Source organism: Moschus berezovskii, chromosome 21 (assembly GCF_049115385.1).
Source record: "Moschus berezovskii isolate FMDL1 chromosome 21, NW_MosBer_1.0, whole genome shotgun sequence".
NCBI classification, from domain to species: domain Eukaryota; kingdom Metazoa; phylum Chordata; class Mammalia; order Artiodactyla; family Moschidae; genus Moschus; species Moschus berezovskii.
Genome location: NC_142480.1, coordinates 11,926,809 through 11,950,586, shown reverse-complemented (window position 1 = coordinate 11,950,586; position 23,778 = coordinate 11,926,809). Strand labels below are relative to the sequence as shown.

At 38.0% G+C, this 23,778-nt stretch overlaps 1 protein-coding gene across 3 annotated transcripts in view; it reads left to right on the top strand.

Annotated features, from left to right (window-relative positions):
* UNC79 (unc-79 subunit of NALCN channel complex) overlaps positions 1–23,778 on the top strand; it is a 222,807-nt gene that overhangs the window by 70,629 nt on the left and 128,400 nt on the right. For all 3 annotated transcript variants that reach the window (XM_055417627.2, XM_088829774.1, XM_088829773.1), the window contains 7 exons: positions 926–1,155; positions 3,022–3,193; positions 4,727–4,957; positions 19,061–19,251; positions 19,942–20,065; positions 20,524–20,664; positions 23,162–23,383. In XM_055417627.2, coding sequence (XP_055273602.2) covers positions 926–1,155; positions 3,022–3,193; positions 4,727–4,957; positions 19,061–19,251; positions 19,942–20,065; positions 20,524–20,664; positions 23,162–23,383 — 1,311 coding nt within the window. The remainder of the gene's footprint in view (positions 1–925; positions 1,156–3,021; positions 3,194–4,726; positions 4,958–19,060; positions 19,252–19,941; positions 20,066–20,523; positions 20,665–23,161; positions 23,384–23,778) is intronic.

The window sequence follows — 23,778 nt, the reverse complement described above, 5'->3', positions numbered from 1 at the left end:
TCCATCTTAATAAGCTCTATCAAAAGGGTGAAATGCTCTCTGACACAAGCTATTGCGTATGTGGTGGTGGCATCTCTCACTTTTATGGAGAGGTCATGGATATTTCCTGATTGCTCCTCAAGTTACTTGATGTGAGCATGGGCGCTGCCTTGCCCCTCTGCTTCTTGTCAGGGCAGCTCTGATAATAAACTCCCCTGAACTCTGGATCTCTCTTTTACACTGCACCATTTTTCACACTTCATCTGTTGATTCTTTTTCTGTAGCTGATGTTCAACAGCTGTGTCTATGAATGATTATTACTGTGCTTTGATGTTCCCGTGTTATCAACTGACATATTCTTTAGGTCTAAGCTCTGGCGGGGATGGGCAGGCCAGCTTCTGGTTCATCAGCTGAGCACAGCACAGCTTCCTACCTGTCCTTGAATGTCCTCAAGGACAGATGAGCTTCAATGGAAATGTGGTCTTTAGGAGATGGATAAAAGAATTTTGAAAGTTTATTTTAGGGTTTAAAATTGTTTGTTTCCTGCCCTGATGTGCTGTGCTATGCTTTCTCTGGACCACAGTTTTCTTTTTTTTTTTTCATACTTCTGCTGAAAACTCTTGAAACACTAACTTGAAATAATCTAGGAAGCCCACCATACCCCATGCTACATGGCTGAGGTCACTTTATAGAGGACTTTTTAACACAGTTTTATTCGTATTTAGAGAGTTTCTACCACTCAACATGAATAGAAACCACTTCTCACCTTAATTTTTAACTATGACTGAAATCTAACTGGTTAGAGATAAGCTGCATTTTGGAAACTAGTGACACTTCAGGGAAGTCCTGCCTCTTCTAGTGGCCCTAGAAATTTCCATTTGTTCCAATTATTAGCCCAATTTACCTCAGTGGTGAATTTTAATTGATTTCACTCTTCTCATTCTAGAACTGCAGTTCCCATGTTAGAAGAGCTGTGGTCACCTGCTTTTCAGCAGGGTGCTGTGGTCGTCACGGAAACAGGCCTGTTCGGTACTGCAAAAGATGCCACTCAAATCACCACAGTAATGAAGTGGGGGCCGCCTCAGAGACCCACCTCTATCAAACCTCTCCTCCACCCATCAACACCCGGGAATGTGGCGCTGAGGAACTTGTCTGTGCCGTGGAGGCCGTGATTAGGTAACAGGGTTGTTAGTAGCTTTCCCTGAAAACTCTACCTTCTCTCTGAGCCACCCTTTCCCCATTGAGATGTGCACATTTAATTCAACTTCAAGAGCCCTCAGCCAGACAGCTCACTTTCCACAATGTTGCAGTGATGATGTTTTAATTCACTCATTTAACACATATTTTTATGGAATGCCAGTTATGTGCCAGGCATGTGGTAGGCACTGGAAGACAGAAGAAAGTGAAATATGGTCTCTGCCTTCAAGTTACCCATGGTGGGGTGGTCTGTAAAAATAGAAGCACGAGTTTGCCAGCCAAAGTGGTGAGCAGTGACAACACAGAGATGGGACTCCCAGGGAGTGGAGAGGGGGCGCCAGTCAGAGAGAAGGGGCGGGGCAGAGGTGTCCCAGGCTTGACTGCAGCAGCACAGGATGCGAGAGCTCTAGGTGACTCGGTACTGGAGTAAACCAGCAGGCTGTGGAGTAAGAGGGACCAGATCCTGCAGGCAGCTGGCTTTTTCGATCACATGAAAAAAGGGAGCTTTACAAGTGGTAACCCCAGATTTGTTCTCTTTTTGTTTTCTATTCACTGAGACAAGATTTTTAAAGATAAAGAAACAATATTAGAGTGCATGTTTTAAAGATAAGGACTGTCTTCTGTTTCTCTTATCCCAGTGGCCGACACATGTGGAAGTGCAATAAATGTTTGCTAAATAAAACAATGCAGACAGTTTGGAAAGAGAAAAAAACAACCATACTGCTGTCATCATCCTCAGTTTTTTTTTTTTTGCATATGGTCTTCTAGTTTTATTCAAATGCTTGTTTTACTTATATAACTTCAATCACAGTGTATCCACATTCTTTTTGATATAACATTATACCATTAGCTCCTCTCCACATTGTGTAGTTTCCACATTTATCATTTTTAGTGGGTACATAATATTTATCTAGATTATTTTCCTCCACCATTAGACACTTCAATTTCTTCCATTATTTTTACTGCTATAAATAACTCTGATAACTATTTTGTGTATAGTGCCAGTCCTGTATTTTTTATTTATTTAGGGTAGATGACCAGATGTGGCTGACTGGGTCAAAGGGTATGAATATTTTAAGGACACTTGATACATTACCAAACTGATTTTCAAAGGGTGTATGTGAATTTCATACTATACATCATGATAGTTTTTGCTATTCCCTTGCCAACATTGTGTATTATTTTTTAAAATTGTCATCTTCTTAGAAAATTGAAAAAGGAATCTTTTTTGTTCACTGTCAGGTCTTTGAATTCCAGATAGTAAGTGTTTTTCCATTTGAGTATCAGTTCCTCAAACTGTCCTTGATCATGCATTTGATGTCCACATAGCTTCATATGGGACTTCCCTTGTGGCCCAGCTGGTCAAGAATCCGCCTGCAATGCAGGAGACCTGGGTTCGATCCCTGGGTTGGGAAGATCCCCTGGAGAAGAGAAAGGCTACTCACTCCAGTATTCTGGCCTGGAGAATTCTGTGGACTGTATAGTCTATCAGGTTGCCAAGAATCTGGCATGACTGAGTGACTTTCGCTTTCACTTTTTTCTTTCATAGCTTCATATTAGATATAGGAGAAGCATTGGCTTCTAGTGGGATGATTGGTGAACTTGAAGCCAGAAGGCATCAGTTCTGGTTGATTCTTATTGGTTGGAGGAAGTAGCCTCTTCGTGCCTCAGTTTATACATCTTTGAGATGGGGATGGAATAATAAATAACAAGGATGTGAGGCTCCTTCCAATTTAAAGAACAATGACTGATGCTTGAAAACTCGTGAAGTAATTGCTCTGAATAGGGTCGTAATCTTGAGTGTGCTTTTGGGCAGTCTCACTTGAAATCTCTCCTCTTCTGCAGCTTGTTGAAAGAAGCCGAGTTCCATGCTGAGCAGCGGGAACATGAGCTGAATCGCCGGCGGCAGCTGGGCCTCTCCTCTTCGCACCATTCCCTGGATAACGCTGACTTTGACAACAAGGATGATGATAAACACGACCAGCGGCTACTCAGTCAATTTGGAATATGGTTCTTAGTAAGAAAAGAAATTAACTAATCTCCAATATCTTATGTTTTATTCCAACGTTGCCCTGATGATGAGTTTCTTCTGTTCTTTTTAGGGAAGTAAATAGTAAATGGTGAAAAATTAACTTAGTATTCACCACCACCAGTGTGTGTGTGCTCAGTCAGGGACTCCCCCAGGGACTGTAGCCCACCAGTCTCCTCTATCCGTAGAATTTTCCTGGCAAGAATACTGGAGTGGATTACCATTTCCTCCTCCAGGGGATCTTCCTGAGTCAGGGATCAAACCCCATGTCTCTTGTGTCTCTTGCACTGGCAGGCAGATTCTTTACCACTGCGCCCTCTGAGAAGCCAACCTTAGCATAGGAAGTCTATACTCTAGGACAGTGACTGCACATTGGATTTACCCATGAAGGCTTTTAAAAAATGTCATTGCCCAGATTCTATCCCAGAATCTTGGGAACTTTTTAAAAAGATCCCTTGTTGATTCTGATGAATAGACAGGTGTTGGAACCTTTTGTGCCAGATTCTAAACTGTTGGAAATGCACATTTTGACAAGAAACAAGTGGGTAAGTTGCTAGATTATATTGTGAAATATTGGATTCAGTATAATTTATAGATCATTCACCTCCACCTGATGTAATATTTTGTTTGCAAGTTCAGTTACTGTGGATCTTTTTGTGTATTTATGGCAAGTCTGCAACATAGCCAGAAAAATTATTGCCAAACTGGTGCAGGGAATTTGACTTCTGTTGACTGAGTCAACTGAAGTATTCATTCAGGAAAGATCAAACATACAGATCCAAAGTTCCAAGAATGCTGAATTTGACAGTTCTGCAGAGAAGCAGACTTTTGTTTTTGCCCATTGGAGAAATAGATTAAGTCTCCACAGTGATATATCTCTTTTATGCTTTCATATATTTTTTGCTTTGTTTTGCTTTATCAAATTGGAGCTTAATTATTGATTTTGCATGTCTTGCTCCTAGAACTTATTATCTAATGACAAACTGACTACTGTTGTGAACTCATTGAGGCAAAGATAATGTGTTATTTATTTTTTATATTCCTGAACCCTACTTCAGTGATTAATAAAAGATTAATGAATAAATGGTGAACAGTTTTGAAAAGTCTATTTATAATGTGGTGAACTGAGGGGTGGTGCTCCAAGGTTTCAAAATTATTACTGCTAGGAAATTGTTGGTAAATCTGATCATTTTGGAACTGAAATATATATAGATTATTTTTGCACTGAAGATATTTATGAAATTTCATTTTGTAGACTTAACTTTTTAAAAGTATTTACCTGGTACAGAATATATAATTGATTTCTTTTAGGTGAAAAGCTTATTGGGAGGTTCTGTCTTGAGGGGAAGTTGTTGCAGTCGTCTCTCTGTAGAGAAGAACACAGTTTCCAGGATAAGTGGTCCTCCATCATTTATTTGTGACTGCCTATTTCAGTGGATTATCAGGGACATCTTTTTTTTTTTGGTCTTTAAACAAACATATTATGTACTGAGACTGAAGGAGAATCTAATCTATTTCCAGGTGAGCCTCTGTACACCCAGTGAGAATACTCCTACGGAAAGCTTGGCCAGGCTTGTGGCCATGGTATTTCAGTGGTTTCACTCCACAGCATATATGATGGATGATGAAGTTGGAAGTTTGGTAGAAAAGCTAAAGCCTCAGTTTGTCACCAAGTGGTTGAAGACAGTTTGTGATGTTCGCTTTGATGTCATGGTCATGTGCCTTCTTCCCAAACCAATGGAGTTTGCCCGGGTAAGTGGAGGCTGTCAGTAAAAAAAAAAAAAAAAAAAATAATAATAATCAATAATTGATCTAGGAAAGAAATGGAGAGGAGGATGCATACATGTCTATGTATGAATGAGTCCCTTTGCTGGTCACCTGAAACTATCTAACTAACTAAATGAACAACATTGTTAATTAGCTATACCCCAATAAAAAAATGAAAAGTTTAAAAAAAAAGAAAGGTGAAATATTATTTGAGCCAACCTGAGGATTATAACCCAAGAGATAGTCTTTCAGAAATCTCTGAGGATGGTTCCGCCCTTTGGAGGCCAGAACACAGATATGTAAAATTTTGAGACAAAGGGTTTTAAGTCAAGTGATGTATTATTGACAGTTAACACAATCCAGATCTACACGTACTGAGTGAGCAGTGCTGCTGTTGATGGGATTGCAAAGAGTCGGGCACGACTGAGCGACTGAACTGAACTGAACTGAGTGGGTCATGGGTCATCATGGCTTCTTACAAGATAAGAAAGAAAGTTATTTCCCAATCAGTTGTGACGCTTGATGCAATTAAGAAGGAATGTTATCTCCTAAGGAAGTCTGGTTAATGCAGTTGCACAATATGTACTAAAGGGGAAGGAGGAGGCCTAAATGGGCAGAGAAGAATTTTGATGTTTAAAATTTTCTTGTCCTGCTATAAAATACTCATCTTTTTTCATCAAGACCTACAGCTTGGACCTTATTGGAGAGGAGGACTTGGGGAGAAGCACTGTTGTTACTGAAAACCCTGGGTGTTGAGCTAAAAGATACAACCAAGGCAAAGATCTCGAGAAGGAAGGATTTCTTAATACTTGCAGCAAGTAAGGAGAACATCAGGGATCTTTCCAAGGCAGTATCTCTCAACAGCAAAACTGGAGACCTTTTAGGCTAAGCATATATGCATATTCATGAAGGGGCTTGAGCAGAGGAGAATTCAGCATAGAACTGGGGCAAAGATGGACAGAGTCTAAGCTTTAGTTGATTAAGTCAAGAGGGTCAGAAAAGGTCAACACTATCATTCCTTAGATTCTGACCAGTTGGGGGTCTTGGCATGTCCTGACCATCCTCCACCTGGGTGGGGGCCTTGCTTCCTGCAGAACTCAAAAGTATGTATCAGACTGTGATGTAGATTCCTTGAAGAGGAACTAGGACTCTTTTATTGCTAGACTGTTGTTTCTTGACTGATTTTCCTTTTATTACTGTCCTTAGAATTGTTGATTACTGAGACCTGTTCAAGGGCAAGCATTGTGAACAGGCTTAGATCACAAAATGGCTTAGGTGAAAGTGGCTTCTCTTCTCTCAAGAAAACCATGCCTGGTTCTCTTTCTCCGTAGCTTTACCCTGTCTGCTGACACTACCTGAGCTACTAGAGTGTTATCCGTGTCTGTAGAAGAGGAACAACTCTCTTTAATTTAGTCAATAGAGGCAAATGAGTTTAGTAACTACATTTTAGCTGATATGCTGTTTTGATGTTAGTTTGAGATGGGGAAGAACGGCAAGATGAATGTGTGACATATCTTTAAAAACTTTAAGGGATTATTCTTTCCTGACATTGCTGAATATTTTAACTAACAAACAGGAAATAAAAAAGCCTTTCCATGAGGTTGCTAGAGCTCAGCCTTTTTCTTGTTTGGGGAAAGGCTAACATTTGACTAGGAGCAGTTTCTGTGGTTTCACGTATATATCTAGGGATGAATGGTCCCTGCCCTCTCATGTGGAACGCCCAAAAGATTTAAGGTGAAAGTGAAAGTTGCTCAATCGTGTCCAACTGTTTGGGACCTCACGGACTATACAGTCCATGGAATTCTCCAGGCCATTCTCCAGGGATCTTCTCAACCCAGGGATCGAACCCAGGTCTCCTGCATTGCAGGTGGATTCTTTACCAGCTGAGCCACAAAGGAACTGCCCAAATGCTCCTTTTCTTCTGGCTCTAGGACAGATTTCTCTGTGCTTGTTCTCTTGCTTCTGCCTTATTGGATCACAGGTTTCAGATGCACAGCTGCTAAGACTTCATATTATCATTCATGTCTAACCCAGCAAGACGGATATCTAGAATCAGTTTCTGCCAGTAAGACATTAAATTTATTTCAAGATATTTTCTTTTATTTTTACTTATGATTTTTGGTTTTGCAGTCAGTGAAATCTTGAGGCAGTTTTCAGTTTAAATAAGAATTTTAAGAAGAAAACATAACACATACCTTCTAAAGAGTAGGTTTTATTAGATTTCCAGGAGTCAGAGCATTCTGTGCATTTATCAAGATACACTTCCTTCTTCTTTGGTGCCACCTACTGACTCATATATAAAATCATATTTTTGCATAATGGAAATTCCCCATTTCCTGGCATTCTTTGACTGTGTTGATATGTTTTCAATTATTGTTTCTTTTGGAATAGTAAAGAATTAGTGTGATATGATTCTGAAAAGAGCTTCCCAGGCAGTGCTAGTGGTAAAGAATGCCTGCCAATGTAGGCATTGATCCCTGAGTCAGGAAAATCACCTGAAGAAGGAAATAGCAACCCACTCCAGTATCCTTGCCTGGAACCCCATGAATTCTGAAAAATAAGAGGAAATGATTATATTGGGAGGAAAACTTTTCCTCTTCCAACTTGGCTCCAGCAGTTGGGAGCCTGCATGTAATTGGCAAGAGACATATTAACAAGAATTTCCAGACTTTCAAGCTGGATTTAGAAAAGGCAGAGGAACCAGAGATCAAATTGCCAACATCCACTGGATCATACAAAAAGCAAGAGAGCTCCAGAAAAACACCTACTTCTGCTTCATTGACTATGCCAAAGCCTTTGACTGTATGGATCACAACAAACTATGGAAAATTCTTAAAGAGATGGGAATTCCAGACCACCTTACCTGCATTCTGAGAAATTTATATGTTGGTCAAAAAGCAACAGTTAGAACCAGACGTGGAAAAACAGACTGGTTCCAGACTGGGAAAGGAGTACGTCAAAGCTGTGTGTTGTCACCCTGCTTATTTAACTTAAATGCAGAGCACATCATGTGAAATGCGGACTGGATGAAGCACAAGCTGGAATCAAGATTACCAGGAGAAATATCAATAATATGAGATATGCAATGACATCACCTTTACGGTAGAAAGCGAAGAGGAACTGAAGAGCCTCTTGATGAAAGTGAAAGAAGGGAGTGAAAAAGCTGGCTTAAGACTCAACATTCAGTAAACTAAGATCATGGCATCTGGTCCCATCACTTCATGGCAAATAGATTGGGAAACAATGGAAATGGTAACAGACTTAATTTTTTGGGCAAAATCACTGCAGATGGTTCTACAGCCATGACATTAAAAGATACTTGCTCCTTGGGATAAAAGCTACGACAAACCTGGACAGCATATTAAAAAGCAGAGACACTACTTTTCCAACAAAGGTCCGTCTAGTTAAAGCTATGGTTTTTCCAGCAGTCATGTATGGATGTGAGAGTTGGAGTATAAAGAACGCTGAGCACCAAAGAACTGATGCTTTTGAACTGTGGTGTTGGAGAAGACTCTCAAGAGTCCATTGGACTGCATGGATATCAAGCCAGTCAATCATAAAGGAAATCAGTCCTGAATATTCATTGGAAGGACTGATGCTGAAGCTGAAGCTGCAATACTTTGGCCACCTGATGTGAGGAACTGACTCATTGGAAAAGACCCTGATGCTGGGAAAGACTGAAGGTGGGAGGAGAAGGGGACAAAAGAGGATGAGATGGTTGGATGGCATCATTGACTTGACGGACATGAGTTTGAGCAAGCTTTGGGAGTTGGTGATGGACAGGGAAGCCTGGGATGCTGCAGTCCATGGGGTCACAAAGAGTCAGACATGACTAATTGACAGAACTGACTTGGTATTAACAAGAGGAGAAACAAAGTTTATTTACATTTACACACAGAAGTACTCATTGATGGGAAGCTTTTTTCAATAATCAGAGATAAAAAGTTTATATACCAAACTTCTAGAGTGTGAGGGGCATTTGTGAGGAGGCTTGAAGGGGAAGATAGGGAAAGTTCTTTTGGGTGTTTTGATGCTAATGGAAATGGGCAGCCTTTCTCCAAGCCAGCTGAATTCATAAGAACTCCCTTTGGAGGGGCTTAATATAAGCCATATTTTCTGGAGGCCCTGGTTTAGTCAGATAAAGGAAGTTCACATAAGATTTCTCTCTGCATCTTCTTTAGTGCAAATGTTTCCATTTAATATAATCTTTATACCGACTCTGGGGGTCTGAGCGCCTCCCCACATTTCTCCCATCTGTAACGTCCCTAGAAGTTTCACACAAAAAGGGATCTAGGTTGATTGACTCGTAGAGAAGATTTGGGTTAGGAACTGCTAGGTAAGATATATGCAAAAGAGGAAAAGAACATAAATTAGAATAAGGAAATAGAAAACAAAGATTAGTGGTTAGAGTAGACTATAAACCTAGTTTCTATGGCCTAAGGAAAACAGTCAAGATTTCTAGATGCTGGGCTTGAAGCATCTTCAGATGATGATAAGTTGATCAGTGTCACTGTCATGGTTATTTTCTAGAGCAGAGCCTGGAAGATGTGGATGTTTGGTGAACCTCCTGAGTGGCCTAAACTGTTGAAGCAAGAAGTCTTTTGAAGTTTATATCAAGTTGCCTGCTTTAACTTGCTGGGCTTTGGGACAAGACAGCCTAGAGTCTCAGTAAGGATCTGGGCAGTCAGGTTTTAGTTCTCAGTGACACCAAGTCAGGAAGGTAGGAAAAACAATTGGGAACATTAGTTACTCACAAAGTGTGCAAGATGGCAGGATCCAGTTTATAAAGAGGTGAAAAATAGCTTGGTGAACAGGACTAGATCTGATAACCCACAGGTGTAAGTATAGTTTTCTATTGAAACAAACAATTTATTAATTTTCCCAGTTTTGACCAAAGATAATTAAAGTAAGATATTCTGTTCACAAAGTAAGTCTAGTCTCATTAAATTTGGCCTGATTATTTACATACAACAGAAGTGGTATTTGCCACATGGGCCTTCAAGAGTTTGTTTTGCTGCAAGTTTTTTTGAGACTCTCAGATTGGACTTTTAAAGGCCTTTCCATGCTGAGACGCCAAGCCAAGAATTTGTCTTATTTATCTGCAGTATTTGTAGATTTGGGTGAATTTTTCTTTTTGAGATCCCTCGAATGCTCTAAGGTTTCTGGGTCTGTCAGGAAATGACTTTTCTTATTTTCTTGTAGACTGGGGATATCAAAAGTAAAGTAGCAGGCTGGTTTTTCCAAGAGGGCTTTATAAGCATGGGCTTCATAATGTCCACCTCAATTCTTTAAAGCTGTCTGGTCATATTTGATTCTTTGTGTATCTTTCTCAAACATGTTTCAGTCAAAGCCTTGATAACATTACCAATTTTTCCTATTATGTCCAGTTACAAAGAGAACAGATTTTTATTAAGTTTGTGTAAATAAATATGCATGTGTGCTAAGCCTCTTCAGTCATGTCTGACTTTGTGTGACTCTATAGACTGTAGCCACCCAGGTTCCTTTGTCCATGGGATTCTCCAGACAAGAATACTGGAGTAGGGCTTCCCTGGTGGCTCAGATGGTAAAGAATCTGCCTGCAATGCAGGAGACCCAGGTTCGATCCCTGCATTAGGAAGATCCCCTGGAAGAGGAAATGGCAACACACTCCAGTATTCTTGCCTGGAGAATCCCTTGGACAGAGGAGCCTGGCAGTCTGTGGTCAACAGGGTTGCAAAGAGTTGGAAGCGACTTAGCACAGTGCATATGTATAACTGATTCACTTTGCTATATAGCAGAAACCAATACAACATTGTAAATCGACTATACTTCAATAAAAATTAATTAAAAAAGTAAAATGGCTGTGATTAAAGATCTGATGAGAGTAACTGAAATTATGATGTTAAAATTATTCCATTATTGTCTACTGTCAGGCAAAGCAGCATAAAAATATAATCATGAACACAAAGGGCATATAATTTTTACAAATTCCATATAATTTCTGAAATATTTATGTTAAAAATATATACCTGTACAGATATAAACAAGAGAGGGTTAAGGCATCTCTTCTTATTTGCCAATGCTTTTCATGCAGTTCAACATATCAAACAGACCTAATTAGTTTAACATCTCTTTTTACTAGGAGAGAAGAATCCTTTGAGATTTTCTGAAAACTGTCTCAGCAGTCTCAAAGTCAATTTGAGATCAAGATTTTATTTAGGATTTGATTTTGGAAAGCAAAATATCTAAAGCTGTCAAAAAGTCAAAAGGTTTGAATACTCAATTAATCAGGATGATACATTGCTATGAAATAATACTTAGTTATCCATTCAACCAAACTGGCAATTCAAATTTCAAAAACAAATATGAAATCTAATGTGATAATTTTAAAACTTAGCTTTTTTAACATTGCAAAGACTTGGTTCTCTTAGATAATTGAGGACACGATGAAGATGTGTGCCCATCTCCCCTCTAACCATCCCCAACAGATCCTATATAATTTTCTATTTTCACTCATATTCTGCCCTGCACTTTCCTCTTTCTCACCTGGATAACCTTTATACAACCTCTAAACAACTACTTTAGGACAGAATTACTCTTTCTTTCCTTAACAAAAAACACATCCTATATTCCTCGAATATTCTGCATACGAAGGTTTTTTCCTTCACCCTTATTATTTCTAGAAGTTTCATTTATATATTGATTATAATTTTCAACACTTAATGATCTTTGTTTTTCAAAGACCAGGAGGTAAACAACAGTGAATTACTCGTCACATACCAGCATTTTGTAGCAAAGTTTATGATTATACAATTTTTGTTTTATACTATTATAGTTTTATGATTATACTATTATGCTCAGTGCTGATAACTTCTATCATAACTTCTACTGGATATGCTTCTCCATAGTGTAATTTCTCAGCATGTCAAAATGAACATATTTATTAGCAGATCCAAATAATTTTAGCATCTCTGTAAAAATAAGAAGCCAAAAGTAGATAAAATTAAACTTATTTAGAAATGATCTGGATATTCAATGAATATCTCTCATGTAACAATATAAATTTAATTTCAGGTTATGAAAAAGATTTTGGAAACTAATTCTAAGATGATATGTCATAAAACACAATTACTGTTGAGATAAAGCTTGTCATAATAATTTAATTTGATGAAAATGAAATCCGTCTTATTAAACACCTAGTAAATATAATATTACCTTATTTGACTAGTAAACCCATGTAGCATAAAAACTGTGTTCATATCATACTCAGTGCTGGTAACTCAGAAGATGCAGCTGTTTTTATCAAACCAACAATATTAAAATAGTCTTATTTATCAAAGATTTACACAAACTGTTACAGAACTCAGATTTGGCTGATCGCCATTTAAAAACAACACTCGAGAGGCAAGTGTTGGTGGAAAGGAAAAATTGCTTTAATCAGAAAAGCCAGCAGTCTGGGGAGAAATCAACTTCATTTCTCAATACCAAATTGTTGGAAGATTCTCCTCAGGCATGACAGTTTTTTAAATTTAATTTTTTAATTGAAGTATAGTTGATTTATAATGTCATGGCAATCTCTGCTCTATAGCAAAGTGACTCAGTTATACACACGTGAACATTCTTTTTTTTTAATATTCTTTTGCATTATGGTTTATTATAAGATATTGAATATAGTTCTCTGTGTTATACAGTAGGACCTTGTGGTTTATCCACCCTATATATAAAATACTTTACATCTACTATTCCCAAACTCCCTGTCCTTCTCGTCCCCACCTCCCTTGGCAACCACAAGTCTGTTCTCTATATCTGTGAGTCTATTTCTGATTTGTAGATAGGTTCATTTGTGCCATGTTTCCATATTTGAGATTTCACGCATGTGATGTCATACGGTATTTGTCTTTCACTTTCTGATTTACTTCACTTAGCATGATAATCTGTAGTTGCATCCATGTTGCTACAAATGGTATCATTTCTTTTTTTATGGCTGAGTAGTATTCCATTGTGGGCTTCCCTGGTGACTCAGTCGGTAAAGAATCTTCCTGCAATGCAGGAGACCCTGATTCAATCCCTGGGTCTGAAAGATCCCCTGGAGAAGGAAATGGCAACCCACTCCAGTACTGTTGCCTGGGAAATCCCATGGACAGAGGAGCCTGCAGACACAAAGAGTTGGGCACGACTTAGCAAGTAAACCACCACCACCAGTATTCCTTTGTATCTATGTAACACATCTTAATCCATTCACCTATTGATGAATGTTTGGTTGCTTCCATGTTTTGGCTATTGTGAGTAGTGCTGTTGTGAATATAGGGGTGCATATATCTTCTTGAATTACAGTTTTGTCTGAGTATATGTCCAGGAATAGGATTGCTGGACCATATGGTAATTTTATTTTTAGTTTTTTGAAAAACCTCCATACTGTTTTCCACAGTGGTTGAACCACCTTACATTCCCACCAACAGAGTAGGAGGGTTCCCTTTTCTTCACACCCACTTCAGCATTTGTTATTTGTAGACTTTGGATGATGGCTGTTCTGACTGGTGTTAGGTGGGACCAGCCATGACAATTTTTAAAGGGAAAAAGGGGAGGGAATCTCAGTGGATGATCAAGGCAGGAGATTGGGTTCTGCATCATTCTCCATTGGGTGCTGACTGGCTGACTCTCTCTTTAGATGGTATATTGCTTATGTGATCTGCCTGTAGGATCTACCTTGGGGGCTGCTGGTAGTAGAAAGCTAGTCATTTTTTAACTACTTAACTCTGCATTCTTACTTTTAATCTGGGAAAAGAATCAACAGGTTAGACAAAGCATGGTGTACCCTCAGGAAAGCATTAAGCCAGGTATTTGGTTAAATTGATGCATGATCTCATTCGTAAAACAAATAGGCAAACAGGAAAGGGCCAAAAAGCTGCTTACAAATCCCCACTTGTCCAGCATCATTTCATATCTATGGCATTAGGGGGAAAAGTCCATCTTCTATAACTTCTTCCTGCTGACATAGGGTTTTAGGAATATTTAATTTTATAAGCTTTTAGTTTTCTAGAAAGCTTATTGAGAATAGAAATCTTTTAAGGAATTTAATAAATTAATTTGGCAAAACCATCCAGAGGAAGAAAATAGTGTATATACATACCATATATATAAAAACATATACATAAGGGACCCAGGTACATAAGGGCTTCCTTGGTGGCTCAGATGATAAAGAGTCCACCTGCAATGCAAGAGACCTGGGTTTGAGCCCTGGGTTGGGAAAATCCCCTGGAGAAGGGAATGACAACCGACTCCAGTATTCTTTCCTGGAAAATTCCATGGACAGAGGACCTACCTGGTGGGCAACAGTCCATGGGACCTCAGAGTTGGACACGACTGAGCGACTAACACTTACTTACAAATACAGACATTATAGCAAAGACTATCACAGTAATACAAAGCTCATTAGTAAATTTAAGAGCTTGTTTTCGTCTTGGCCTTACTTTTTTCAAATTATGTTTCTAGAAGATGGAACAAATTGTTAGCTTCATATGAAGGATAAAACTTGTAATCAGTATTTGTAGGGGAGACCCTTAAGAGCTTTTTTATTTGCCCTGATATGTATTCTTATGGAGTCTGTGATTCAACCTCAGATAGTTGTTTCAGTTGACTAAGAAGTTACTTTTTAAAGGCTGGAGAGTGCTAAGGAAAAAGGCATTGGGGGTTTATTAAGAGGAGTGTTAATTGATACGTATCAGGAGGAGAAATAAATCTCTCTTATTTTATGACAAGAGGCAATAGTACAAGTAAAAGCAAGGCATCTCTTGGGCTGAGAGCCACATTTATGTCCTTGAATGTTTTCATTTATAGAAATGATTCTCAGATCCTTGAGAAGATGGTGCTGAATGGTAGAAGATTAAGTCTCAGAGAGGGAGAGAAAAGATGCAAGTTTGTAAAATAACAATCTAAGGATATTTCAAGGACATGTTTGTCTATTAAAAGGTTTTGGATGGGACAAACAGATTCTTCTGGTAGCACTGAGATTTTACAGGTATTTTGAGGGAGGAGATTTATGGGGTGGAAAAATTATTATGTTGAGAATCTGAAGTTTTTAACAGGTCCAAGTCGAGGCCTCAGTTGAGAAGAGGGCTCAAAGGAGCTTGTCTGAGGAAGCTGAAGCCTAAGGCAATTACTATTTAAGTGTTTTTTCTTAAGGGCAGGACAGTCCCTTTTCCTTGTTCTGACTTTTTATAATATCTGTAAGCATCTTGAGATGAATAGGGAAGGCTTTGGGACTGGTAAGAAAGATAGATGAGCTTTGGGATTCTTCTAGAATCACAGTTACGTTTTTGTAAATACTCAATTAGTAAGGCAAAGCCATTTATTTTTAATTCTTCAAAGCATTAGATGACAGCCTCAATAATAACATTAAGGAGCTGGCCTGCCCACCCAACTCCATTACTTTGAATTAACTTCTTTTATATCAGAGACAAGATTTTCAGCTAAATTGGAAAAGACTCCTATGAACTGAGATTTGCAAATTTAGAGCTGTGTGCCTTTGTAATATTTTTTATAAACTGTGTGACAAAGGTTTTAGACTATTCCTCTGAGTAGATTGTTTTATTTTCGCCCAATTAAACTTCTGAGGGAAGGCCTTTATAATATCTCTTAACCAGGCTCTGAATGTCAACCTCCAGCTGGGTCATTTGTAGGAGGGACATGGTAGAGGGGGATTTATGGTGGGTGTGGATTTTAATTTTCTTTCTAAATCTGATTTCTGTTCTTGAATTATGTTAAGGGAGTCTTTTAGGCTAGCTGTGACTTTTTGTGTGTGTGTGTGTGCTTCTGTCAGTTTGGTCCTCCCATAGTTGATAAGAGAACGTTTTTTTAGGGTGAGAGCTGTCTAAAATCTTCTTAAATATAAAAACTTTTCCAAATCAAAAGATCCATTGTCTTGTCACTGACAACTTAGGATCTTCATAGGTATATCTGTTTCAAAATGTGATTCAAAACCAATAGGCCTTTGTATGACTTAAGTATAAATTAAACAGTCAAAGGGACCTCAGTAATGATACATCCAACAATCTCAGCATTATCAGTGTTAGCTCTTCTGAGTCTATGTACCTAACAACAACAACAATCTCAGAAATACAGTCACTTCCTGAAAATATCTAGTCAGTCATCTAGGATGTTGGCCAACATGATACTAAATAGATATTTGAAATTTAAATGGAATTGATTTGTTTTAATGATGTGGAATTCTAGATATAAAAATTTAATACTGAAAATTGAATTAATTTAAAGTAAGATAGTTTTTGGACAATTAATCTATGACCAAGGTGGCAAGAATATACAATGGGGAAGAGACAGCCTATTCAATAAATGATATTGGGAACACTGGGCAATTACATGCAAAAGAATCAAATTGGACTACTTTCTCATACTGTATACAAAAATAAGTTTACAATGGATTAAAGACTTAAATGTAAAAGCTGAAACCATAAAATGTCTAAAAGAAATCATAGGTAGTATGCTTTTTGATATCAGTCTTAATACTATTTTTTAGATATGTCCCCTTAAGCAAGGGAAACAAAAGCAAAAATAAGCACATGGGGCTACATCAAACTAAAAAGCTTTTGCTCAGCAAAGGAAACTTTCACAAAAGGAAGAGGCCACATACTGAATGGGAGAAGATATTTGTAAATGATATATCTGATAGAGAGTTAATATCCAAAATACACAAAGAACTCATACATGAACATAAGAAAATCTGATTAAAATTGACCAGACATTTTTCAATGTCTGACAACTTAGGATCTTCATAGATCCTGAATAGACATTTTTTCAAAGAAGACATACAAATGGCCAGCAGAAACATGGAAAAACACTCAATATCACTAATGATCAGGGAAGTGCAAATCAAAACCACAATGAGATATCACCTTATACTGTCAGAATGGCTGTTACCAAAAAGATGACAAACAGCAAGTGCTGATGAGGATGTGGAGAAAAGGAAACTTTTGTACCCTGTCTATGGGAATGTAAATTGATGCATCCACTATGGAAAACAGTGTGGAGATTCCTCGAAAAACTTTAAAATAGAACTATCACATGATTCAGCAACTCCACTGTTGGCCATTTTGCCCAAAGAAAGCAAAAACACTAATTAGAATAGATATATGCACCCCTATATTAATGGCAGCATTATTTACAATAGACAAGACATGGAAGCAACCTAAGTGTCCATTGATAGATGAATGTATAAAAATGTGGTACATATATGATGGAATATTACTCAACCATAAAAAAGAATGAAAAAGAATGTTGCCTTTTGTGACAACATGGATAAACCTACAGAACATTATACTAACTGAAATAAGTCAAAGAAAGACAAATACTGAATGATTTCACTTATATGTGGAGCCTAAAAAATAAAGAATAAACATAACAAAACAGAGACAGAGTTGTAGATACAAAGAAGAAACAGTGTTTTCCAGAGGGGAGGAGGTTTTGGGGGAAGAGAGAAATAGGTGAGGAAGTTTAAGAGGTATAAACTTCCAGTTGCAAAATAAGTGAGTCACAGATACGAAATGTACAGTAGGGGGAATAGAGTCAGTAACTATGTAATATCTTTATATGGTGACATGATAACTAGATTTATTGTGGTGATCATTTTGAAATGTAGAGAAATATCAAATCACTATGGAAAGATTGAGGGCAGCGGGGAAGGGGACGACGGAGGATGATTGGATGGCATCACCAAATCAATGGACATGAGTTTGGGTAGGCTCCGAAAGTTGGTGATGAACAGGGAGGCCTGGTGTGCTACAGTTCATGGGGTCACAAAGAGTCGGACACAACTGAGCGACTGAACTGTACTGATGGAACTAACATGGTGCTATAGGCCAATCATACTTCAAAAAGGAACAAACCAACACATAGAAAAAGAGATCATATTTATAGTCACCAGAGGTGGGGGTCGGGGAAAGGGGAATTAGATGAAGGCAGTCAAAAGGTACAAAATTTCAGTTATAATACTAGGATATAATGTAAATTATATAATTAACATTGCTGTTTATGTCAAAGTTAAGAGAGTACATTTTAAGAGTTCTCACCACAAGGTAAAAATACCTTTCTATTTCTTTTATTTTGTATCTACATGAGGTGATGTACTTAGTCACTCAGTCGTGTCCAACTCTTTGTGACCCCATGGACTGTAGCCTGCCAGGCTCCTCTGTCCATGGGGATTCTCCAGGCAAGAATACTGGAGTGGGTTGCCATGCCTTCCTCCAGGGACGGATGTTCACTATATCTACGGTAGTAATCGTTTCATGATGTATGTAAGTCAAATCATTATGCTATACACCTTAAACTTATACACTGCTGTATGTCAATCATAACTCAGTAAAACTGCAAGGGGAAAATAATGTAGTTCACCCCCAATTTTGTGTAAAGATCTAGGACAAGTCAACCCTTTGTTACTTTCATACATACAATAGTAATATATATTTATCTAAAATCAGAATTACAAACGGAACCTCAAGTTGTGATTTTAAGATTTTCTGCCTTAGAAAATTAATATCCTGTCTTAATTAGTAAAAAAAAAATACCATTTAAAAAAAAATTCATGGATTCAACCAGCTTGAGAACATTCTTAGGAAAAAAACTGTGACAGAATATGCAGTCTAGGAAAAAAGAGTACTCTCTGCCACTTCATTTTCCATTAAGAAAAGTCTTCAGTACAAAGTGTATGGTAGTAGAAATCTATGTTCCTTTGAAACGCAGGTATAATTGCACATATTTGCAGGGATTTGTCACACCTTAGAAATAAAGCTTCATTGTTCTAGGAGTAAATTTTTGGAATTTTAATGCACATACGGTTTGGAAAATCGTTTTGTGGAATAGTTCACATTCAGTCTCTGGTCAGTATTTGAATCTGTTTGCAGCTGTTTTCTTTTTGGAAACTAAGGGATCTTGGTGGTTTGTAGTTTTTTCACAAACCTCACTCAATATACTTGGCACAGGTTTCAGATATAATGGATTGTGGTCTTTCTCTGTACACATTTCATTTAGTATTTCCTTGGGTATAAATGTAACGAGTAATTTTGTTCTTTTACCCTGTGGCTGTGGAAATCCCATCAGGTTGGTGGATACTGGGATAAATCCTGTAGCACAGTGACTCAGCTGAAGGAAGGTCTCAACCGAATCCTCTGCCTGATCCCCTACAATGTGATCAGTCAGTCCGTGTGGGAGTGCATCATGCCGGAATGGCTAGAAGCCATCAGAACAGAAGTCCCAGATAATCAGTTAAAAGAATTCAGGGAAGTATTAAGGTGGGTAAGTAGTTTAATGAAGCCACCGTAGTTATAATGATATCTAGCATTTATGAAGCATGTACTGTGTGCCAGGCACTGTGCTAAGCATTTTATATAATCTCATAGAATTTTTGCAAGCCTATTGAGAAATTTGAATGTTCAAGTTGAAGTTTTTGTTGCTATTGTTGTTCAGTCACTTAGCTGCGTCTGACTTGGCAAGCCCGTGGGGTCGGACATGACTGAGCGACTAAACAACAATTGCTGTAAATTGTGCCAAGATAATCTATAATTGTTCAGAAAGGATTTTGTTCTGATGGGATCATAAATAGATATTGTTTGTTTACAAATAAAATATATAATAAAAACATTGTTTATCTTCAAATATAATTATGATTGGGATAAAGTTGGAAAAGTACAAAGGGACATGTTTTAAGATGCTGAGGAGTAACTCTAGTTTCTTAAAAAATGCAATTCCTGCTACTAAACCCAATATGAATACGAACACTAATGTTATTAACAACCATAGGGATTATTCATATCTGTTCTAAGGACATAAGCTATTACAGTAAAATGAAACATGCTAATAACAGTTCAGAACTCAGACTAATCTAAAATGTTTGGTTCCCCAAATAAGATATAGTTGGGAAGATGACAGTAAACCCTGATATATGCCCATGGGTCATTTACTTTTGTTGCTTTGCTTTCCAGCAAAATGTTTGACATTGAGCTTTGCCCTCTACCTTTTTCAATGGAAGAGATGTTTGGCTTTATTAGTTGTCGGTTCACAGGATACCCTTCCTCTGTGCAGGAACAAGCTTTACTTTGGCTTCATGTAAGTGAATCATACTTTTGATCATTTTGGGCAATAACTTTTAGCTTATGAACTTTAGCTCCTCAGGTAGGGCAGCAGGGAGTTATTGCAAAGAATCTGTAAATCTGTATGTTTGTTAATTGCAGATTGGTTGCAGATTATACTAGTTCAGGAGAAAAGCAATGAACCAAGGCAACGAGAATGACGTGGAAAGAAGGGGACAGTCAGGAGATACTTTATTAGAAGTTTCATTAGAAAGAACATGGCAATTTATCCAATGTGGGAGGGTGGAGGAGTGGGAATATTTGATGATAGCTTTGAAGTTTTTAGTGTGAAAAATTGAGGACAACTGCAGACAGAATATGTGAGGCTAATGTCCTTATGTTCAATCGGTCACTTTAGGAAAAAGTGTTAAATGTAGTTTTTTTTTGAGTTTTAAAGTTTATGTTTTGGGGGGACATATGCCTTTTTTTCCCCAGGTATTATCGGAGTTAGACATCATGGTTCCACTTCAGCTATTAATCAGTATGTTTTCTGATGGAGTTAATTCTGTCAAAGAACTGGCAAATCAAAGAAAATCAAGAGTCAGTGAACTGGCAGGGAACCTTGCAGCTCGAAGGGTAATTATTGCCGTAATTTTCTTTGTCTTACTTGTTAAGATTTTGAAAACTCTTGTCAATTATAGTGGGCCTTAAAGTGGCATCATCATGAACTGCTCTGGAAATGCCTTTTCATCCTATCCCACCCACTCTATTAACCTTTTAAGCACATTGAATAACAGAAAACATCGATCTAAGAGATATTTGATATATTCTATAATCAGTTACTGAGTCTTCATTTTCCTTTGAGTTTTTCTCCTACACATTTCTGTTAGCTATCTCTCCCTTTGATAAACCAAAACAAAGTAGCTTGTGGGGATACTACTCCTTTTTTTTTTTTTGGTTTTCTGGTGAAGAAGAATTCTTTCCAGGTACTGGGCAGATCAGTGCTTTACTTTGGGAATGAGGAGTTTGGATGTTGTTGTTTGTATGTGTTTTTTTCTGCTATGTTTTGGGAAAAAATGATCAACTAGTGGAGACTGTGAGTGATACTGTCACTGTGAACTAACTGAGCCCATCTTATTGATCCCTTTGTGCCTTTGAGGTTGAGAGAAGTCAGTATAGTCTGGTCTGAAGCATATGGAAGCTGTTGGATGTTTATGATAACTTTTCTATGGAGGACCTGATAAAGTTTCTGTTCTTGTACTGACATCCCCAGACCATGATCAGCTTTAGAGAGGCTGACTGTCAGCTAGTGGTGGGTGAGGACTGTTCTGGTTCTCTAGTCCTATCTAGCCTCTCCAAAACATCTTCCCTGCTGTATACCACAACCCTCCAGTCATTCTTCCTGCTATCTAGGGATTAGAGATCATAACAAAATCATGGGATCATAAATTGTATTTAGTACTTTTTAAAATTTTTTACAATTTTTAAAAAGTTTAAATTTACTTTTATTTCTAAAAAATTGTTTTAGTCTCTTAATAGTCAGTAATCAAGGAAAGTCATGATGCTCACAAGAGCCATACAGAGAATTTACATCTATATGTGACGTTTATGTGCATGTGTGCCAAGTTGTTTCAGTTGTATCTAACTCTTAGTGACCCTATTGGACTGTAGCCTGTCAGGCTCCTCTGTCCATGGGATTCTCCAGGCAAGAATTAATGATATTTTATAATACCACCATGCTCATAGGATTCATGCTTTTAAAATGCTTTTTTTTTAAAAAAAAAATTCATTATTTCTTTTGTCATGTGCCTCATAGGAACCAGCTGCCCAATATTTATATTTTATTTCTTTCTTTGGTAACCTTTAATATTACAGTACATGATTAGCACTTTATACTGTGTAGTGTAGTCACATGTAATGACATCACATGTGAAGATATGTGAGGACTGTGTGAGGCAGTTGGAAAGAACTCATTATCCTCATTTTACAACTACTTAACCTGAGGTTCAGTGAACTGAAGCGATTTGCCATAGATAACACTATCATGATCCAGGTATTCTGATTCTTAATGGGATACTCTTCTTTTTTACTTTAAATATGGTGTTCAAGGAGCTTTCTGATTATTAGAGAGATTTTAAAGAGAGAAAATATGACTTGAGAATGCTGTACAGGTATGTCAGTCAGGGTCCTGCTACAGAATTTACCCCAGATGTTTAATGAAGAGTCTTTAATGGATACTTGGCCTATAGAGTTATGGGAAAGGTTAAGGGGGCAAAAGGGTCAGTGAGATACCCAGAGGCCAGCGGCAGTTCACTAGGAAGCCTTTATATACCTGTGGCTGAAGGAACAAGGGAAAGTGTTCCTGGGCCTTTTGGCAGCTGAAATTATAGGGAAAGGCTGGCTAGAGGAACTGGAGAGGATGGAGATACTGCAGAAATGTAGCATCACGGGAGCCAGGCAGTGAGAGAAATACTCCTGCCTCTCTCTTTGCTCGCTTCAGGTCTTCTGCTGGTGCCTCTCATTGACTGAACCCAACTGGAAGCCATCCAGCAAGAGGGCCAGAAGAGACTCAGTTCTTGGCATCCTTGGGCATAGAACAAGACAGAAAAGGGTAGTGAGGGCCTTTTGTGAGGGAAGAGTTGGTTCGCAAATGGAAAATAACTGCTTCAATAGGCTTGATGTATTGTTGTCTCATGGTAGTGTAGTAATTATTATTGTCAGAGACCATTCTTCTTTTACCAGTCAATCTGAGATTCTGTGCTAATGATTATAAAATTGGTTTGCAATGCTTTACTTCTGGAGGTTGTCATCGTTCAGGTTATGGTTTTAGATAGATGCAGACAATTTAGTTTAGTTGGAAATGTTGGTGGGATGAAAAATATAATGGCAAAGAGGCTGCCTTCATTCTTCAGGGTGATGATGTGTCATTTACCTGACAGAAAGTTTGGATGATTTTATTTCTTATTTTTATGTTTTGAGAAGATGCATGGGATTTGGAGGTAGTAATCCCATTGGCTAAAGAAGGAAATCAGTGTGACAGCTGGGAATTTCTTCCGCAGCATCCTCAAGTATTTTGTACAGCCATTTAAGTTTCTTTGAGTTCACTTATATGCGTTAATTTTCTTTTTTCTAGGTGAGTGTTGCCTCTGATCCTGGTCGACGAGTTCAGCACAATATGCTGAGTCCATTTCATAGTCCTTTTCAGAGTCCATTTCGGAGTCCTATGCGTAGTCCATTTCGTAGTCCTTTCAAGAATTTTGGACACCAAGGAGGAAGGACTATTGACTTTGATTGTGAAGATGATGAAATGAATCTAAATTGTTTCATCCTCATGTTTGATCTTCTCCTGAAGCAGGTAGCTGAAGCATGAACTTCCTTTAGTTCAGAGGTGAAGAATGAGGGGAAGCACTGTATAGTGATTCTTTCTTTGTGTTGGGCATCTTCACACTTATTGAAATGATGCAGTATTACTCAGGAGATTTCCCAAACTTCTATGGGGATTTTCTAAAGAGCCTGAAAAATACTTGTATGAATATCTGCAATGATATTGACATATGAGAGTGGTATGAGTTTTAGCATTGTTAGAATCAATTCTGTTGAAAAAACGTGATGAACAAACTGGGTAATTCTATTTTGGGGAAGAGCAAGGTATAACTCTATAGTGATGGGCTGATTTTAATATAAATTGATTTTTGAAGCTAATTTTAACAGGGAAGTTTAGAAAAGGCTTTGGCCATGGAACATTTCTTC